The sequence below is a fragment of the Gopherus evgoodei genome, chromosome 8 (genome assembly GCF_007399415.2).
Source record: "Gopherus evgoodei ecotype Sinaloan lineage chromosome 8, rGopEvg1_v1.p, whole genome shotgun sequence".
In the NCBI taxonomy this organism is placed as follows: domain Eukaryota; kingdom Metazoa; phylum Chordata; order Testudines; family Testudinidae; genus Gopherus; species Gopherus evgoodei.
The window spans coordinates 4,766,153-4,788,507 of record NC_044329.1 but is presented as its reverse complement, the minus strand read 5'-3'; the positions used below and the strand labels follow the sequence as shown (position 1 = coordinate 4,788,507).

General features: G+C 41.3%; 1 protein-coding gene across 2 annotated transcripts in view; it reads left to right on the top strand.

Annotated features, from left to right (window-relative positions):
* Positions 1-22,355, top strand: part of GALNT10 (polypeptide N-acetylgalactosaminyltransferase 10) — a 118,059-nt gene that overhangs the window by 32,384 nt on the left and 63,320 nt on the right. For both annotated transcript variants that reach the window (XM_030571774.1, XM_030571775.1), the window contains exons 2-3: positions 20,857-20,959; positions 21,826-21,964. In XM_030571774.1, coding sequence (XP_030427634.1) covers positions 20,857-20,959; positions 21,826-21,964 — 242 coding nt within the window. The remainder of the gene's footprint in view (positions 1-20,856; positions 20,960-21,825; positions 21,965-22,355) is intronic.

Here is a 22,355-nt window from a genome sequence, read left to right as displayed (position 1 = left end):
ATGTTACCAACGAAAAGGCATTTTAGACATTTGCCACAAAAGATTGTCATTGGGCTGTCAGAAGCTATCTTTATAGGCAGGTTGGTCTTTTACAAGGAGATGTGTTTACAGAGCATGAAATTAACATTTTTGTACAGAGGCAAATAATTGCTTATCATAGTGAATTTACTAGCAGATTTGAAGCTTGAGTGATTATTAGTAAGGTCAGATGGAACACACAGTGATGCAGTTAGCGAAGTCCACTCCCAGAGCAAAGTCAATCAGAACTTTTTAGCAGTTCACTTACACTGAAAGGTTGCAAGATGTTCCTATTTCTAATCTGTCAACATGGACCACATCTTGAATAGTTTGACATTTCTATCAGCATAGGTGAAAAGAGTGATTTTTCTTCAGAAGGCAGTGGTGGCGGGGAGTCTTGCTCATTTGAGTTGCAAGAATGCAAAAACCAGAAGATACATGTATTAAATTGATTTTTTTTTTCTCTTCTACAAGTATCAGGGTAGCCATGTTAGTCTGTATCCACAAAAACAACGAGGAGTCTGGTGGCACCTTAGTCTTTACAGTATCATTAAAGAGATTGTCAAAGAAATAATGTGCCCTGTGTCCATGAAATATATCTCTAGGTATACTTGTAAAACAAAGTAAAAGAGTCACTTGGAATGCATACACCTTTCTGTGGTCAGGGGAAGATTTGTCAAAATGTTGGCTACAGCCATGTCTAGAGCTGGCTGTTGTTGTCTGAGCTCCTTTACGTGAATCATTGTAATTTACTTGCTGTTCTGGGGTTTCCCTTGAGCAGTGATGAACAGTTGTTCCCTGTGACAGATAGGGTGACCAGATGTCCCGATTTTTATAGGGACAGTCCCGATTTTTATAGGGACAGTCCCGATTTTTGAATCTTTTTCTTATATAGGCTCCTATTACCCCCCAGCCCCTGTCTCGATTTTTCACATTTTCTGTCTGGTCATCCTAGTGACAGATAGTGGATGAGTCCATCAAATTGATTCTTCGCATATGGCATAGGCCACAGTTTAAACTATGGTCTTAGACATATCAAGATCAGTTCACGATCATTATTAACATTAACTGCAAGTCTTATTTCCTGTTTCCTCACACGGTAGCCTTCCTGAAGGTGACCAACACTCAATGAAATATTTCTAATGTCTGATCAATAAAAACTTGCTCATAAAATTGGAATTTAAATCCAAAAAGTTCATCTTTTCTAATACAATCCACTGCTGCACAGGAGCTATGAAGTTGAAATGTTTAGAACATGCTGACCATAAGTGTGAGAGTTACAACTGGGGACTGCAGTAATTCTTCCTTGCCTTTTGCTTTATCGGCTGTAGGTTTTTATTAGGGCTGTCAAATGACTTAAATCATGATTAATCTCAGTTTTAATTGCACTGTTCATAGAATACCATTTATTTAAATATTTTTGGATGTTTTCTACAGTTTCAAATCTATTGATTTCAATTACTACACAGAATGCAAAGTGTACAGTGCTTACTTTATTATTACAAATATTTGCACTGTAATACAGACAAACAAAAGAAATAGTATTTTTCAGTTCACCTCATACAGGTACTCTATTGCACTTTCATGAAAAAGAGATTGCATTACAGGGTGAGAAATTACAGGTAGGACCTCATAAATTTAAACAAACTTGTTTATTTTAGTGATTGGCTGAATAAAAAGTAGGACTGAGTGGACTTGTAGGCGCCAAAGTTTTACATTGTTTTATTTTTGAGTGCAGTTATTTGACAAAAACAAATCTGCATTTCATAATAAAGAGATTACACTAGAGTACTTGTATGAGGTGAATTGAAAAATACTACTTCTTTTGTTTGTATTACAGTGGAAATATTTGTAATAATAAAGTGAGCACTGTACCCTTCATAGTCTGTGTTGTAATTGAAATCAGTATATTTGAAAATGTAGAAAAGCATCCAAAATATTTATAATAAATTTAAATTGGTATTCTATCATTGTTTAACAGTGCAATTAAAACGGCGATTGTGACTGGGTTTTTTAATTGTTAATTTGTTTTGAGTTAATTGCTTTAGTTAACTGCGATTGACAGCCCTTGTTTTTATACAGTACCTGTTGGTATGAGTGCTGCATTATCAGAAACTCCAGGTTTGTGCATGCCAAAAGATAGATTTGGACTAATGTGGTTGAGGATTTACAGAAAACCTGGTCTTGTATATATTGTTCATTAAAGATTTGGTATTAACATAACTGAAGTTTGATAGTATAGCATTGAGATAGGCGGTGCAAAAGTCCCAGCAGTGCTAACAACCTGTCCCACCTTTGGATCTTGAAGGCACACGTTTAGGAGTACGAGGAGTTCAGAACTCTTTCCTATTTGATTATAGATAACTGTGCCAGTCTCTATAAAACGGGACCCAGATAGCTCACTCCTTGTTATGGTCAAAGACTTACATTAACCCTCAGTGCACTCTTCAGAGTGGTGTGGCATGCTCTAGTACTGCCACTTCTATGGCTAATCGATTTGCCTAAGAAAATCACGCCACAATGCTGTGAAGACACACGCCTTAACAAACTCTTCCGATGTCTTACTCTATTTTTGCACATTGTGTTGCAATTAAATGAACAGCACTTTGATCTTCAGAGCCCAAAGGGTGGGTGTGAAGAGATGTTTGTATATGTATACCACAGTCAATGCCATGTTTGTACAGTTGCTGTTGAATTACCATGGATTCCACTCTCTGCATATCCCTTGATTTTAGCCAGGTAAACCTGTTATTTTTCCACCTCACCCAGTCTTGCTCTGTCCCCTTTCTCCTTCCTACATTGGAGCCCATGATGCAAGCTCTAGTTTGAACTCAAATTTAAGGAGTATGGTATGAACTTAACTGTACGTGGATGTTCTGTAATCCTATATAGTACATTCCAGTTGCTGTCTTGTGTTGCTGCAAACATCTGCTGGTTGTACTGTTCCCAAGAGGTTAAGTCTCAAACAAGGAGTTCATGCTATTTGAACCTTTTGAAGGAGCTTTGGTAAGAAAGAGGTGCTGAAACCAGGGACCTGGTTTCAGAAAAGCAGGGTTGTGGGACTCACCCTTGTAAAATGTGCAGGCTCCAGGTCCGGCCCAAAGAAGGTGAGACTCCCAGAGATACAGCATCCCTTGTGGAATCACGACAGTACCATAATAAGAATTAGTGTAAATGTAAAAAATTAAAATTACTGCAAAGTGCTGTAGTATGTATCTGAGGGAGAAAACTGAACATTACATTTTGGAAATAACGTGCTCATGTATTGACACTGTATCTTAATGCCTACACCTAAGGTCTGTGGGACCATCAAACTTGCTTCCTCTCCCAGTCCAAAATGTCGCAGGCTTCACGATAGTCCACGTATACTGCAAAAGCCATTTATGACATTGTGTTGTGGGGAAGGTTGAGTATATGCCCCTTCAGAAGGGGGGAAAAGTGAGAAGCTATTCTGCTGTTTTGGTATATTGGCTGTCAGGGGCATCCAGAGATTCTCATATGGAGCATCTTATTAGTTTTTAAATGTGAATGAATGAAGGTAGCTCTTAACTCAGCCATGTCCTAATTCTTTTTGAGTGGTTAACCTTGTGATCTTAGGTTTCAGTAGCAGCCATATTAGTCTGTATCCGCAAAAAGAACAGGAGTACATGTGGCACCTTAGAGACTAACAAATTTATTTGAGCATAAGCTTTCGTGGGCCCAAATAAATTTGTTACTCTCTAAGGTGCCACAAGTACTCCTGTTCTTCTTGAAATCTTAGTATTCTACAATTCTGTTTTAATAGAATGTGGGCAATCGCAGCTCCAGGCACCAGTGCTCAAAGCTCCTGGGACGGCAAGCCGCAGGGGGTGCCCTGCCGGTCGCCATGAGGGCGGCAGTGAGGCTGCCTTCGGCAGCTTACCTATGGGAGGTCCGCCGGTCCCGCGGATTCAGCGGCAATTCGGCAGTGAATATGCCGAAGTCGCAGGACTGGGGACCTCCTGAAAGCGCACCGCTGAAGGCAGCCTGCCTGCCATGCTTGGGGCGGCAAAAAAGCTAAAGCCGCCCCTGAATGTGGGTGGTCTTGTAGTGCAGTTTAACATACCCCCACCTCCCAGAACAGTTCAAATGCCTGAAAGCTGAATTCGTTTTTTTCACCCATTCAGCCTCCTTCGGTCTGACTACTTTTTTTGCATAGCATAATACAACTTCTTATGCCTGGGATAAACAGTACATTTTGGTTTTGAGCGATGGCTGAAATTTCATGACAAATGAAACTGTTTGCGAGAAGCCTTTCAGAACCTGGTAAATATATTTCAGCCTCTCTAGATACCAAGCATTTCCTTTTCCAGTTTCCTCACAATACCGTAATATGCAGAAAAACTTACTGTCGGTGCACTCTGCAGTAATTTCATTCGCTAAACTCCATCAGAGTTGCATTTGGAAAGACGAAACAAAATACGAGTATATCTGCTGAATTAAAAAATGATCATTAGGGGAAATGTAGACAATGTAATAAGCTACATATTCAAGTAACCTAGGCAACAGCAGGAAGTCTGCCTCTGAGTAGAATATGATAAATCTTGCACAGATCTACACACTTGTAATCACTGGGTACTGTGTATTAGTTTGAGCAGCAGTTAGATCTCTCTTTTGGGGGGGCGAAGGAATATTTAACATACTTCTTTAGATTGTCACATTCACTGCAAAAATTAGCATTGTCAAGTAGTGAAGCTCGTAACCACTGATGGAGAATTTTGTTACATTCTTAAATATTTAAAAGCAAAACCTTATTTTTCCATTGCTGAAAACGAAAAACATTGTTGGATGATGTTTGTGCTCCAGATATTCTGAAGCAGGAATTCACCCCCGGTAATCATGTGATGACACTGGAGCAAGGAGCACAAACAGGAAAATAAACAAAAGAAGCCAAGCTGCTTAAGCAGATTTAGAAATATAGTCCCAGATTCCATTGGTGTACATGCTTTGATTTCAGTGGATTTACTCAGGTGCTTAAGTGCTTTGCTGAATCAGGGCCACAGTGATGAGAATTATAGGCATTGTCTACCAGACTAGTAATAGTCCAAAATTAGAAGGGCGAGTAGCTTTACTGGGACTAAGGTGATGTTGGGAGAGGAGAATGAAGGGTAAAACAGAGAACTTATACAATTCTTTTCATTATTTGAACTACTAAAATAACTTCCCAATTTAGTCAGAGAGACAATTCAGGCTAGCTAGTTCGGCAGTGCAAAGCAGCATGTTAGTACACCATCAGTCCTGGTGGTTAGAAGCCTGGCAGCTTAGTTTATGCTGAAAATGGCTTCAGACTATTCAGAATTACGAAAATGCACTTTCAGTACAGGGTCCTCCAATTCAGACTCACCACTGCTCCATGGGTCTTCACCAATTTTCTCTGTCCACCTCCGGCATCATGCGGTCCTTATTCCCCATCTCGAAGACTGGTGGCAAGCAGCGCAATCCAGGGATGAGGCTCAAGCCTTGACTTCCATGTTATTCCAACTCCTTTCCTCCCTGAGGGTTAAGCGTAAATGTCTAAAAATTGTCTTTGGTTCCCATACAGTCCTTGGATATCATAGAGGCCTCCCTTGATGCGGTCTCAGCACAAGCCTGTTTACCGAGGGATAGATTTCAGGCCCTGTAGGAACTCGTCATCTAAGTAGTAAACAGTCCTTCTGTTCCGCTCCAGACTTGCCTATCCCTCCTTGACCACATGGCAACCTGCACGTACGTCACCACCTTTGCTTGCCTCAGACTTCACTGTCTTCAGCTGTGGCTCCAGAGAATCTCTTCACCCATGCAACATATCATGGACTTTTTGCCATCAGTTTCCCCAAGGTGCTCTCTTCCCTCCAGTGGCGGATGGGCCCAAGGCAGGTCTGCACTGGGATGCTTTTTCTCCCATCCTCCCCAGACATGATGGTCATCACGAACACATCACTCGCCAGATAGGATGCCCACATGGGTGAGCACATGATACAAAGGACTGGGACCTCTTGGGAATCCAGAATGCACATCAACATCCTGGAGCTTCAGGCAGCATGGAGAACGTGTTGCGCATTGCTTCCATCCATTCGCTCTCATGTCCAACAACAGGATTACCGTTTATTATATGAACAAACAGGGAGTGGGGGAGGAAACGAGGTCGACTGTGCTCTGTGTGGAAGTGGTTCTTCTGTGGGACTGGTGCATTGCTCATAACATCCGGTTGTCAATGGCTTATCTTCCAGGGACTCAGAAAGTGATTGCAGACTCTCTCAGAAGAAAATTTGTGGCCAATCACAAATGGGAGTTTCACAACACCGAAGCCAACAGCATTTTCAGTCTGTGGGGGATTCCAATCAGGGACCTCTCTGCCTTCCACACCAACAGCAGGTGCACCATGAACTGCTGTTAGGGGTTGGGGGAGGCTCAGCACCCATTCCCAAGGCGATGCCTTTGTCCTCTGCTGGCTGTACCAGATCAGTTATGCCTTTTCCCCCTCTACCGCTCCTGCCACAAATCCTACACAAGATTTGCCCCTGAGGATGTGCACATTCCCCTTCTTTTGGATACCTTCTGTTCTTGAAGATGTGGGGACTCTCTCTCAATTCCATTAAGGTCCACCTCACTGCTATCAATGCCCCCCTCACCTGCCCCCACAGAAGGACACTCCATATTTACACATCCATTGACTATCAGATTTTGGAAGGGTCTCCTTAGAACCTTACAATCTTTTCAGGCCAGAGCTGGCTGTATTTTTGCTGAACATGATTGTGTTTCCCCATTCTTTCTCCTACCAATGTCGGTTGAGCATTTTTTATAGCGGTTATGCACATCAGGCTGACAGTTTGTAGCGTATTGGCTTCTGACACAATCCTATCACCATATTGATTACCATTGTGAAAGATAAGTAATCTTTGACCAAACCTTCATGTTCAAGCATGTTGGGGGGTGGGATTTATTTAGCTTGTGATGCAAATACTCTAACTCCCATCCTAATCACAAATTTCTTATGATCACAAAATACTGGTAGTCCAGCAGTGCAGTATGCACACCCAGTGCTTATAACTTTCCATAAGACTTACAGCAGTATTCTTTTTTTCTGTAGAAAAGACTAAAATGTAGATGCACCATTCTTCTCCCCATCTGGTTCAGTAGCAGATGGCTCTTCTTCCCTGCTAGGTTCACTGGCTCTTGGAATATTACTACAATCCTGCTTCCCAGGGTCACACCAGATTTCCCGGGGGACACAATGCTTGACCAGCTTTGCAGTGGCACTTAACTGTACTCCTCTTGTCCCAAGTCCCCTTAAATAAGTTTTCTCTCCTTCCTGCATCTTGAGATCAAAAAAGTTACTTGCTTCTCTGTGGAATTTGGGGCAAACTTTCCAGAGAATTTGCTAAATTCCACTAATCTTTCTTGTTTAGATACTGTTGGAAACATTAGGCTGTTTCTTTAATTTGACTGTTAAATTTATAGTAATATATACTGATTTGCTGAATTCACCTATTCACAGTGCTGAGTTCAATTGTGATATGGTTCTGTCTGGATATGCTGAATAAATATTTCACTCCTACAAACTTGTCATTTTAGAAAACAAAAGAAAGTTATCATTCAGCCTTAATAAAATGTCTATAGATATGATACTCCGCTAGTCTTTGGAATATGTGGAAGCACTGTTTTTAGCTGGTCACAGTGCTCAATTGGCTCAACATTCCTATAATCTGTTCAGGAGTTTCATAATTTGAATACGGGAAATTCATACAAACCAAACTGACTACAGAATTATAAATCTCGTGAATTCTTTTAATATTAATTCTTAGTGCAGATTATTCTTCATATGCGGAAACATTTGATTAATCCCATGGCTCAATTCATAAATTTTCCGAACATCATGATGTGCTATATTCTGCTTCTATAAAGGATTGCTACAAAGAAAATATTCCAGATCATGTGCTCTTAATTGCAGATAAGTGGAGCACAGATACATGGGCTTCTGATTGGTGACTGCCATTTAGGTGATTCAAATATAGTTTGTGAAGCAATTTGCAAGAAAGTGAACTCTTGTTTCTGTGGGTTTAAGGCATGTCCTATTTTTAAATAGTTTTTTCAGCATATTAGTAAATTCGGTGGAAAACTCAACACCTTTTGAGGATTTCATAACTTTGTTTTAATTTGCAGCTCTGGAAAGAAACTAAGCGTTGGGTCCGCAGACAAAATGCTACAAAAAGTTATTTATTTGGAAGTTATATGTGAAAGCATGCAACTCATTTAACAGTTTCCAGTGATCATACAAAGCCTTTCAAACATTTTCAGAATAAACAGCAAAAAGAAAAAAAAGAAAAAAAAAAAAGGAAAAAAAAAACTTCTACATTGCCATTCAGAATGAGCATTCTATTCTGTAAAGGTTGTCTCACCACTGTAATCACCATACTATCTGAATTCCTTCCAATAGTGCATTCAGTAATGTGACTAACATCTGTCACAGGTTTGTTCTCTCATTTCTCTCCCCTGGGGGAGAAGTGTGCAGTGGAGTGGTCTTGTTTTGGAATTTAAAAAAAATGCATGTTGCTGTGCTCCTGTTGGAGAAGGCAAGGTCCAAGAAATAGAAGCGGTGGCCAGTACGTCCCTTGGCCCACGCCACTTCCAGCAGCTCCCATTGGCCTTGAGCAGCAAACCGCAGCCACTGGGAGCAGTGATCGGTCGAACCTGCGGACGCGGCAGGTAAACAAACTGGCCCGGCCCTCCAGGGGCTTTCCCTGCACGTGTGGCAGAACACGTTTGGGAACCACTGCTCTAGAGACCATTCCTGACAGGTGTTTGTCTAATCTGCTCTTAAAAATCTCCAATGATGGAGAGTCCACAACCTCCATGGGCAATTTATTCCAGTGCTCAACCACCATGACAGAAAGTTTTTCCTAATGTCCAACCCTTGCTGCAATTTAAGCCCATTGCTTTTTGTTCTATCCTCAGAGGTTAAGGAGAACAATTTTTCTCCCTCCTCCTTGTAACAACCTTTTATGTACTTGGAAACTGTTATGTCCCCTTTCAGTCTTCTCTTCTCCAGACTAAACAAACCCAATTTTTTCAGTCTTCCCTCATAGGTCATGTTTTCTAGACCTCTAATCGTTTTTATTGCTCTTCTTTGGACTTTCTCCAGTTTGTCCACATCTTTCCTGAAATGTGGTGCCTGGAACCGGACACAATACTCCAGTTGAGGCTTAATCAGCGCAGAGTAAAACAGAAGAATTACTTCTTGTCTTGCTTATAACACTCCTGCTAATGTATCCCTGAGTGATGTTTGCTTTTTTTGCAAAAGTGTTACACCGTTGATTCATATTTAGCTTGTGATCCACTATGACTCCCAGATCCCTTGCTGCAGTGCTCCTTCCTAGGCAGTCATTTCCCATTTTGTATGTGTGCAACTGATTGTTCCTTCCTAAGTGGAGCACTTGGCATTTGTCCTCATTGAATTTCATCCTATTTACTTCAACCATTTCTCCAGTTTCTCCAGGTCATTTTGAATTTTAATCCTATCCTCCAAAGCACATGTAACCCCACCCAGCTTGGTATCATCCACAAACTGTAAGTGTACACTCTCTCTCATTATCAAATCACTGATGAAGATATTGAACAGAACTGGACCCAGAACTAATCCCTGTGGGACTCCACTCGTTATGCCCTTCCACCTTGGCTATGTACTACTGATAACTACTCTCTGGGAACAGTTTTCCAACCAGTTATGCACCCACTTATAGTAGCTCCTGAGAAGCTCATGTGTGACAGTATTGAAAACCTTACTAAACTCAAGACATACCACATCTGCCCTTCCTTCCTATCCACAAGGCTTGTTCCCCTCTCAAAGAAAGCTATTTTGGGGTAACTGCATAATTTCACTGAGGTACAGCTGAACCCAGCCATTACATAACCTCCCTCTTCCCACCCCTCACCCCTCTTGGTAATATCTATTCTTAATAAAATCAATACATGTTTCAGTCATTTTCTGATTACGGTACGTTCATTACCTATAACTACCCCATCTCCAAAGTGGGAGCACAAAGAGAGCCTGCCTCTGTTCCTCTGACCACTTCAGACATTCTTCAGAGGCAGGCTCTCTGGCTCTCAGTAACATTCAGAAGGCCATTGATGTTTGATCTACCAATATGAAACTAGTTTGCTATTGCCAAGTAGCAGTTAGGGGTGGTGAACTTCCAGATGATGATAGCAACATGCTTCATCATGCTAGGGGGAATTCTCGTGTTGGTATTCGGTCACTGTAGCTCCAGGATGCTCTGCTCAGATTTCTAGGAAAGTGACCTTTGTCATGCTGAAATTCTGCTGCCACTGCTGGCCATTCCAGTTCTGTATCACTGTTCTGTTCTCTTCTCCCTTTCCCCCAAGTGACTGCTAGTTGATTGAGCCCAGAAGTGGCTTTCCACCAAGTACAGCTGCTGCAGGTACATGGTCTGCAGATGTAATTACTCTGTTTCATGCTGCTGCTCCTCCTTGTAGTCATATCACTGTGGCATCCAAAGTCATACAACCAAATCCATTTGTCTGTACGACTGCCCATGCATCTATAAAATCCTATTCATATTAATGACTGTCATAATCACGGCACTCAGCAGTGTCTTCCATGCTGCCTGGCAAGGGTTCAAAAATGGCAGTGGCAAAATAAATGGATGCAAGGAGAAGAACTGAGTTTTAATTCCTCACTCTCCCAATCCCAGAATTCTGGTAGGCAGGTATCCCACAATGCACCGCAAGGCTAACTAAAGCATAGATCTGAGCAGTGGAAGATTGCACCATGGGCTATCTGCTCAGGATGCGTAGCTGTTCATTTGAGCAAGGGCAGAGCTCTGTGGATGCAATGATTAACAAGGAAAGTACCATAACCCAGCCTGAACAGAAATGTGGATGCACTTCAGCTTGATATGCTTAAATTGCTGCACTTAAGCCATGTCTGTACCTACAGCACTGTGGTAGCGCAGCTGTAGCAAGTTTGGTGAAGTCATTCTATGCCAACAAGGGATAGCTCGCCCATTGGCGTAATAGAATCACCTCCGCAAATAGCAGACGCTGTGTTGCTAAGAGAAGCTCTTTCGCCAACATAGTGCTGTGCACACAAGCGCTTACGTCGGTGTAACTTACGGGCTCACGGGGATGGTTTTTAAATAAATTATGCCAATATAAGATGATGTGTAGACATAACCTTAGAGTGAATAAACTCATCCAAAATAATCTCTTTTTAGACAGACCCTGTTAGCCCCACTCTCTTGATCTTCCATTTTAGTCTGCAAGATCTTAAAAAGTTGAAGTCCTCTTCCCTCCCCACCTTTGGGGGCTGAGTCTGCCCTACAGCTCAGGAGAGAATCCAGCCAGTGTCGGATCTAAACTACATGGCGTAAAAAGATTTAAAATACTGGACAGTTTTTTCAAGACTGGTTCAGTCATTAACCTGTTTAACCTACTTAACATATCACTGTGGCTCTGCATCAAGTCTCAACTTTTTTGCAATGCTTGATAGAAGAATTCCTTCCTCCCTACGTCCTCTCTAAACTGTGTGGCCATGCAGCCAGGGGAGAGGTGCCTCTCCCTTGGCCTTCGGGCCGGGAAGAGACACCCTGGGTCTGTGGTGGCACAAGAGGGCTGGGGGGAGTCATCTCTCCCTGGGGCAGCCTGCACCCCAAGCCCCTCATCCTTGGTCCCAGCCAGAGCCCAACCTTCTGCCCCATCACTAAGCCCCCTCCCACCCCCATCACACATCACTTCCATATTAGGGCACGTAAAATTAATTCTGCATATGGATGTAAAAACATTAAGGGAACATTGCTTCCTCTCCTTATTTTGCTTTGGTCAGCACCTTCTATGGAGTACAAATCCATACTGTAACTTACAACGGCACTCGTGTATTTGCACTGTAACACGTGAGTATGAGGACAAAACGGATAACCTCACTGCTGATAGAACTTTGTCTTTGTATACTGCTGCTCTTTTCTTGTTTCTACCAGTTTCAGTCCCAGCAAATGTTCGCTGAACAGGTTTTGAAAACTGTGCATAACTGTGATTAAAGTATGTACTTCAAATCTTTTTTCCTCATACAGAAAAGAGTTGGCTTACATCTCCATCCTCTCTTCGTTTATTCTGGCTGGAGCCAGGCACACTAAATAGTGATTAAACAAAAGATTAAAATTCCATTTTTGTGTGTTTGGCTGCTTGAATGCTAATCGATTCCTTTGGCGGAATGTTAAGTAAAAGCATGGTAGACAACAGAAGGGGCTATTTACAGCAATCTGTCTAAATCCATTTTCAATGTATTGCTTAATATGCCTTTCTACTTTAATTCATTTTCAGTGAAAATGAAGGATGGAAACAGAGGAAGGAGATTAGTTTAAGACATAGCTACAGAAATAATCACTTCTTAGTGATAAACAACTTTGTTTTTAAGGAAAGGAAAATATGCTTTAGGATAACCAGAAGTTATGGGCTAGCTGTAGGAATTACTGGGTGAAATTCTATATCGGTTACATGGGAGGTTAGACTAGATTATGATGATCCAGCTTTGAGATCTATAAAAGGTTTAATTTCTCTTTACAGCTGACTTTTTAAAAAATATACATAATTTTGCTCTGCCTTAGTTTCTTGCTTTGCGAAACATAAAATTCCAGTTTCAATAGGCCTTAGCTCAGCACTTAAATTTGCGGCTATAGTTTGTATAGACAAAACCCCTCATCTGTAAAATGCTTATCTACCTATCCTGCATATGCAGATTCTGTAAATACAGCTGTCAAAGAATGTCCTCCACATTTCTAAACTAAAATTTAATGTTTTAAACAAGAACAAGGCATAGTCATATTTATTCTCTTAGGCAAAATATGATAATGCCTTTTGATGTGTAATTGAAGTGCATGGTAACTACTGGTGACAAAACACAAGACAAAATTTGCCCTTTTTGCTTGTGTTATACCCACAAATGCATTTGTTTAAAAATTAAAGCTGAACTCGGTCCCAAAGATTTGTCTAGATATTGCAGCATGCTCAGACTTAGACTAGAGTTTCTGCTTATGAGGATTATCAAACTGCTTAATATCCATAATTTACTACTTAAAGATAAATTCCGTGCAGCATCCCTGAAGGATTCCATTTAAAAAGCTACACAGTCTGCTCCTCAGTTGTGTTGTGCTTAGATTTTTGATGCTTAAATACTCTTTATAAAAGAATTAAAGATGAATAAAAATACATTTGGCAAAATAACTTCAACATCAGCAACACTTATTAAATGGCTCCGGTAGCACCACCACCACGCCGTTTAAATCCATGACATGTAGTCTGTAGTCCCACCCCATGTGCTGCTACTGTTAATTACATTTCATAATCGTGGAATTGTAGTGTGGGGAGGAGGGACATCATATAATAAAAGGGGGGTTGACTGTTTTGGTAGCATTTATTGATAAATTCACAACACTGCAGTACACTGAAGAAGAAAAATCCCTCCCTGATCTTAGTGACTCAGCTTCAGCTTGTGTATGTGAGCGTTGTGAATGCTGAAAAGTTTCATTGAAGCTGAGGCAGACTACTTAAATGAGGCTGACTACTGCAACTAGTAAAGGACTAATAGTAGCCTTCAAACATAGGGCATGTCTACACTTACTAGGGATCGACGCTGTGGCGATCAATGCACATAGGGTTGATTTAGCGAGTCTAGTGAAGACCTGCTAAATCGACCACAGATTGTTCTCCCTTCGACTCTGGTACTCCACCGGAATGAGAACAGTAAGGAAAATTGCCAGAAGAACATCTCCTGTTGACACAGCACAGTGTAGATACTGCAGTAGGTCGACCTAAGCTATGTTATTAACATAGCTGGAGTTGCATAACGTAGATCAACTTACCCCTGTAGTGCAGACAAGGCCTTAACATCTAGCAATAGATGTCGCTAATGTTGATGTCATTCTTGCTCTAGGTACTCTCAGTAAACTTTTAAAATAATATTTTAAGGGTGACCTGCAAAACCTATGAAAATGTTGGTTGCTTGTAAGTGGCACAATTAAAACAAATATTTGGAAATATTTATCTGAATTCAGTGAAATGTAATGGAGTACTCCTGACTGGGATTGAGTAATGTAATTTCTGCATCTCTGAGACTAAGATCTAAAATGCAGCATATGCTGTTATGATCATTTTATATCAGCCTTGTATTTGAGATTTACCATAGCTTTTATAAAGAGGTGTGTGGGTCCAAAGCAGGTTAACATTTGCCCTTTTTGCTTGTGTGAATCCTCTCTAATGTCATAGTTTTACTGTGCATTGATGCTAGGTGGGAGAAACAAGTAGGGGGACAGGAGAGAAGGGTGGATGACAAGTATCCCCACGCTGTCCTCTCTCCCTCTTTTGGCAGTGCTGGTGTGAAACTGACTGGACCCTAGTTGTATGTCTAGAAGTCTGATCCTTGTTTGTTAAATTATAAACATGAGATTACATACAATTTCTAGATTGACTTTCAGTGATGTTTCTGTAACAGGTATCCACACAGCAAACAGTAAAATGGGTAAAGTAGCATGGTTCTCTGCTGTGCCTTGTAAGCCCAGACTTCTATAAACAGGAGGCCGGAGAGGTTACTGACACAAGGCGGTTTGTGCTTGACACGTTGTTATAGTACCCAGTGCAGTACTCATGTCTGAAACTACATTTTAGTCATGGGTATTTTTAGTCAGTCATGGACAGGTCATGGGCAATACACAAGAATTCACGGCCCGCGACCTGTCCATGACTTTTACTATATACCCCTAACTAAAACGTGGGGGATGGCTCAGGGGGGACGTGGCCCAGAGGGGGTGCCGGGGAGGGGGGGAAGGGGTTGGCGGGGCTGGGACAGACTCCCTACCTGGCTCCTGGGAAGTGGCAACCTCCAGCTCCTAGCTCCACGTGCTGCCATCGCTCTGCCCCAAGCCCCAGTTCTGCTGCTCCCATTGGCAGGGAACCACGGCCAATGGGCATTGCAGAGACAGCACGTGGAGCTAGGAGCTGAGGGAGCGGAGTTCCTGTCACCCTTCTGGGGAGGCCCCTCCCAGGTAAGTACCACCCTGCACTCCAGTCCTCATCCCTGAGCTTCCCCACACCCAAACTCCTGCTGCTAGGATATGGGGGAAAAGTGCCCCAGCAGCAGCCTGTGTGACTGGCCTGGGGCCGCCCGAGCTGCTCAGGCGGCTCCCAGGCCAGCCGCACGAGCTGCTGCAGAAGTCACAGAAGGTCACAGAATCAGTGACCTCTGTGACAACCACGGAGCCTTACTCAAGTTCACACGCATGGTAGTGTTTAAAAAGAAAATGAAAAAAAAGAAAACTACCTCACTTGGCAAGGAAACTTTCCTATTTTGCCAAGCATTTCCATGACTTGGATTGAGCAGGCAACACCCTGATAAATAGGGAGAGTCTAGTGAACAGAACTGGCTTTTTTTTAACAGTATGCCAAGAGAATAATAACCCTGTAATATATAATAGTGCATTTTGAAGAGAACTTTGGAGAGATGTTTGATATTGGTGGCATATTGTCTAGAAAACTGGAAGTAAGTATGGTAGACAGGATAAACTGTGTTGCCCATTGTGGCGGAACAGCAGAGTATGCTTAGTCAGTCTGAAAACTCATTCAGATTCCTGTGCCAGAAATAACTCCGGTTCCTCAATTTTTCTTGCTCCTGCATCATCATTGGTCTGCCACCACCTCACTTGTTGGTAAAGAACACACAGGGTTTGTCCATGTAGAGTGTAGCTATTGACCTTTATTCAGAAAGACCAGGCTATCACATAAATGTCTGAGCTACAGCTCATTACCCAATACTAAATTTTATCATAGTCATGGGTCAAATGAACTGAAGAGGAGTGTCACAAACTGTATCTGGAAGATTAGTTTTCCAGAATTTTAATTAAATGAAATGTACAGTAACTCTTCACTTAACATTGTAGTTATGTTCTTGAAAAATGCGACTTTAAGCGAAACGATGTTAAGTGAATCCAATTTCCCCATAAGAATGAATGTAAATAAGGGGGTTAGGTTCCAGGGGAAAAAGACTATATATTATATAGATGTACCCACAGTATGTTTTAAGCAAACAATTTAATACTGTTTACGCCTATGATGATTGTGAAGCTTGGTTGAGGTGGTGAAGTTAGAGGGTGGAAGAGGGCGGGATACTTCCCAGGGAATGCCTTGCTGCTAAATGATGAACTAACACTTGGTGAGGGCCTCACGGGTTAACACATTGTTAATGTAGCCTCTCTCACAAGGCAGCACAAATATGAGGGAGGGGAGACAGCATAGCAGACAGACACACACACCTTGTGTGTGGGAGAGAGAGAGATGCACACTGCCCCTTTAAGTAAGCTGACCCACTCTTAAGTGCACTGTCTTTTTAAGTGGATCAGGAAGTTGAGACAGCAGCTGCTTCCCCAGGCTCTCTGTGATTCTCTCCCTCTGTGTCCCCTCCCTGCTTTATATGGAGAAGGGGTAAGCGGGGTGCAGGAGCAGGGGGGAGGGGGACATCATGACATTAGCCCGCCCCTTCCCTCCCTGCACAGCAAGCAGGAGTCTGTGGGAGCAGCTCCAAGGCAGAGAGCAGGAGTAGCACATGGCAATGGGAGAAGAGACAGCTGACCTGCCAGGCAGTTGATAGCTTGCTGGGCGGCTGCAGCACAGGGAACTTAGGAGAGCTGATGGGGGAGGGCTGCCGGTCCACCCTGGTTCCAAGCCCCCACCAGCTAGCTCCAACAGGCTGCTCTTTCTGCAAGCAGCGGACAAAGCAGACGGCTGCGAAACAGCGTTATAAGGGAGCATTTCACAACTTTAAACAAACATGTTCCCTAATTGATCAGCAACAAAACAATGTTAACCGGGACGACTTTAAGTGAGGAGTTACTGTATATCCAAGAATGTTAGCAATCTCTGCATTTGGACAGAGATCAGTGGCTGATAAAGGGATATTTATTGGTGGGAGGGAGAAAAGGCCATTTTCTCCAATAAGCAATATTTAAAGTAAAAAGTGATTCATCACCTTTGGCTGTGGGAAGATATAAAAAAAAAATGGACAAGATAGGCTGCAATAATTATGGAAACATAAAGTAGATGGAAAAGTTCACCTGGTGCATCTCCTTGCTAATACAAAGTTTACTCCACAGGAAGTTTTCCTACTATTTTGTTTACTTTAATTTTAAATGTCCCAAACAATAACTCTTCTGCTTCCCCTTAACAGCCTAACCAGCACTTATTTGTCAGGGTTTTTACTTTTCTTAATTACATTCTGAGATGTAGTTATACTGCTGTGTGCCATTTTACATAATTCCTTACTGTTTGCACACAATATTTTCAGAGAATGTCTCACTTATCAGCATCCTTGTCCATACTCAAGTCTCTTAATCTTTACTCCTAAATAGACCACAGACATTTGACTCTGTTGCTTTTCTTTGAACCTCCATCAGCTTGCTTTCCATGACATCATGAACTATGAGAGTAAAGCTAAAATTGCTAATAGCAAGAGGTGAAAAACTGAATATACTACCCTGCAAACATTTTTATTCTAGGGGATTAAATGGGGTTTAGCAGTCCAAACACATAACTGGGACCTTTCTGTCTGAGATGGGCAAGTCTCAGCTATGCTTCGGTGTGCCCATCTGCAAAATAGGTACAATCCTGATCTTACCAGGCTGCTGTAAAGATTAATTGTATGTCATTTTGTGATCCTAGACTGAAAGGCTTGATTGTTGTATTGTAACGCATGGAAACGAATGGGTAACTATAGATGAGGCTAGTGCAGCGGAACAATTAGATATGGTTAGTGTTAAAGTGGCAGCTGTTAGTGAGATTAAATTGGGATTTAGTCTCATGACATCATTTTGAATTGCAAGTGACATGTCTGGGTGTCCTAAAAATGTTAATTGGTCAATTTTATATTTTATTAGATAGCTAGACTAAGTAAGGCTTAGGTTCACAGTATTAGGATGCGTGTTCGGTAGTTGCAGATTGCAGTACAGTACTTTGGTGCCCATTCAGTTAGAATATTTATTGGGGTAAAAAGAGAAGAATGAAATGGTCTGAAGAACAGAATTTTCCCAAGACAAATCAAGGAATAAAAACAGGCTTGTTATCAGATTGTGCAAAATGCTAGGCCAAGGATTTTTTTTTTTGTCCAGAATGTCTTTTGATAACTGCCCCAGTAGAATGCTGTATATACCTGCTATATAGAGGAAGTAATGAAGCTGTGAATGTTATTAATATTATGACATCCAAAGCACTAGCTCCAGCCATGCTTTTATTTTGCCTTACGTCTCCAAAGCTGTATCTGTGTGTGAAGTGTGGAAAGGGGACTGAAGTGTTTGCTTGTGTTGGTAAATTTCTTATTGTGACATGGAACGTGGAGTAGATTTAGGAAAAAATCCAGCAGACTCATTTATAATGGAGTAATAGAATGATAGGAGGGGGTTTTGCACTTTAGGGGAGGGGGCATTACTTGAGAGAGAGCAACTCTAGGCTTATGATTTGGAAGTACTTATGCTTCATATTCTCACTACATTTCTGCTGCAAGTATTTTAATCTAAAGGCATCTTTTTCATGCGTCTTATTTTACAGACTGTAAGCTCTGTCACTTCTCTGCTTTTTAACAAAGGAAACATATCTGCCTTCTATTGAAAAGATGCAAACAAAATGACCTCTCTTCAACCTGTTACTCTCCATATGCACAAATATATATATATTTATCCCCATACATACTAGCTATACTCTAAAATTTCTCCTGGATAGAAAAGTGTACCTTTTTATTTTTACTGGAATGCATAATACTATATTATGGAATTCACCATTCAGTACAAGAGGAATTTTGAAAAGCCAGGATTTTATAGTTGCTATTTGATGTTTGTTAAACAACTGTTTCTATGGTGTGGTTTCTATTAGTAATGTACCCATTTATATACATTGGTGTATTATCACGTCATGGAGAATGATTAGCAGATAAACTTTTTCTCTAACTTTTCAGATTTTATTTAGTCCCCCAAAATTCAGGTGAGAAACCTGAGGTGAGATTCATTAAGTCTCTGGCCTCCACACCAGAATTTCTATGTCTTGTATAGGTATCACCCTGCCCTTTATACACCCCACCCCAGAAAAATGCCTTGATGATTGTTCCTGAAACTTGAAAGCTACAGTGAAAAGGATAGATAATAGGGGCCACGCTTCATGTGAAAACATGCTATTAAGGGTAATGTTCCAATTTTATTCCAATATGGTAGTACAATAGAACCTCAGAGTTACTATGGTAGTACAATAGAACCTCAGAGTTACGAACACCTTGAAAAAGGAGGTTGTTGTAACTCTGAACAAAATGATTTTTGAAGTGGTAAGAGAGTGGCCCATTACAGCAACTACACACCACACAACGAAACACCAACCCAGGGACCATACCCTGCTACAAACCTCGGTGCCAGCTCGGCCCACCTCTATTCAAGGGACACCATCATAGGACCTAACCACATCAGCCACACCATTCGGGGCTCGTTCACATGCACATCTACCAATGTGATATATGCCATCGTGTGCCAGCAATGCCCCTCTGCCATGTACATTGGCCAAACCGAATAGTCGCTACGCAAAAGAATAAATGGACACAAATCTGACATCAGGAATCATAACATTCAAAAACCAGTAGGAGAACACTTCAACCTCTCTGATCATTGAATAACAGACCTCAAAGTGGCAACTTTTCAACAAAAAAAGTCAAAAACAGATTCCAGCATGAAGCTGCAGAACTGGAATTAATTTGCAAACTAGATACCATCAGATTAGGACTGAATAAAGACTGGGAGTGGTTGGGTCATTACAAAACCTAAACTTAATTTCCCCAGTACTAATTTCTTCTTACTGTTATTTATACCTTCTTGTCAAGTGTCTGTAATAGGCTACTTTCTTACCACTTCAAAAGTTATTTCTCCTCCCTTGGTATCCTGCTGTTAATTGATTTATCTCGTTAGACTGACTTAACACTTGGTAAAGCAACCTACATCCTTTCATGTATTTATACCTGCTCCTGTATCTTTTACTTCATACATCTGATGAAGTGGGTTCTAGCCCATGAAAGCTTATGACCAAATAAATGTGTTAGTCTCTAAGGTGCCACAAGGACTCCTCGTTGTTGTTTTTTGCTGATGCAGACTAACACAGCTACCCCTGAAATCTGAACAAAACGTTTCTTTCAAAAGTTTACAACTGAACATTGACTTAAAGCAGGCTTGAAACTTTACTATGCAGAGGGGAAATGCTGCTTTCCCTTTATTTTTTTTTAGTAGTTTACATTTAACACAGTACTTTATTTGCATTTTTATTTTTATTTTATTTATTTATTGGTTTCTTCTGCTACCTGATTGTGTTCTTTCAGTTCCAAATAAGATGTGTGGTTGACTAGTCAGTTGGTAACTCTGGTGTTTGTAACTCTGAGGTGCTAGTATACGGTGATTAGTAATGATTCTGAAATATGTCACCCATTATAAAATAGGAAGTAAGGCCAGTAAACTTTTAATGAGAAAAGGAGTTTTTAATGGACTTTAACAGTGTCCTTCCTAACAGATGTTGCACACTTTAAGTATGATCCTATACTGCAGGATGTGATAACACAAACTAAAAAAACCCTATTTGGAGATAATTATAGAACAGTGTTTTGGAGCAAGCAAAATATTCTGCTGGACATAGTTGCAAATAAAAGCTGCCGCTTCTGCAAGTTCTGCTTCGGGCAAGGAAAGGGGGGATTGGCTTTTCTCTTTGGTGTGGATGGGTAGATGCGTTTCAAAGGTGTAATGGCCCTAATCTTGTGTTTGTTAAAAGGGCTTGTATGTGAGGCAAAGGAAAGACGTTTACTTTGACGATGGGCAAAGGAAAAAGGACTGGCATGATAAAGAAGCTATGAGGAGGGACTTGGCGCGCATAGGTATGTAAGATCACTTATAAATCTATCTAATGTGGATCATAAAATGGTGTAGTCCCTTATTCAGCAGACTAAACGTGGAGCTACAGCATGCTCGTAACACTGCTCAACATCAGCTACCTCTGTACAGGGAATCAGAAGTATTTTCGCCAGTCTCTTGAAAAGGGAGATGGTGGCAGCATATTGGCACTTCGAGGGTGGGTGCTGTTTAAAAAATTATAGATGCCTTTACAATTCTGACAAATATTGCAGACTCATGAAAGTAGAACTATTGTTTTGTAAAATCTAGAAGCGCTGTCATTCTAGAGGAATCTGGTCTGTTTCCATAGTCTGAGACACAATTCAGAATGCTTAAATTCTAATACAAAAGGGTTATGATGGTGAAAGATGCTCACAAACATGGAAATATAAAGTTAAGGCTGCCTTGTTCACCTTAACAAAAAATTTCCAAGGTTTCCCTTTAAAATGTCAATGCCTGCTTTGGGGTAAGTGGGAAGGCTGAGATGAGAAATGTTTATGTCATGTACATGCCCTCACATCTTTAAACCAAAAGAAACCTAATGGATCCAGCTTTGGTCCTGCCAGTCTCTATTCCTTTAATTCTGGCTTTAGAGTGAAGAGCTTAATGTTTCATATTTGCATAGCTGAGTGGTGTTTTTCTAGCAAAATATACAGTACCCATTAAAATAAGTTGATGAAGTTAACCCAGTGCTGAGAATTTCTTAGAACTCAGAATATCAGACTGTGTACAAACTGTGGTGTTGAAGGAAGAATTTTCACAGGAAAAAAGACTGCTTTTGTGTCAGTCTCTGGCCACTTACGCTGTGATTCGCCGTAATGATACAGGTTTATTTTGTATCTATCCATAGGAAATGGAGAGCAGGGAAAACCTTACCCGATGACTGATGCAGAGCAAGTGGACCAAGCATACAGGGAAAATGGCTTTAATATCTTTGTGAGCGATAAAATTTCTCTGAATCGCTCCCTTCCAGATATCAGGCACCCAAAGTGAGTATACACTTGGTATTTGTGTTAGTGAATGTGTAGACACCCTAATTTCCATTCCCACTTGAATTTATTCTATTTCTATATTTCATTTTTATGTACTGTTGCAGTCTAACCTTCAAATGTGAGACTTCCAAAGCTGGGGACCTGTTGACTCGGGTATCCTCACAGCACCATGTACACTAATTGGAGTAAAAATAAACTCGTATTCTTGTGTGTGCACCTGAAGAACACTGCCTGAAAACCTACATTTAGCTGGAAAATAAATGCTGCATGGGCGGAAGCAACAAAGGCTTCCCCAGACTGGCATTTGCCAGTGAGCCTCAATCCTTTCAGGGGGTGGCTACCTCCTGCCTCATAGATCACTTTTCATGCTGATTAAATTCTTGTGTAC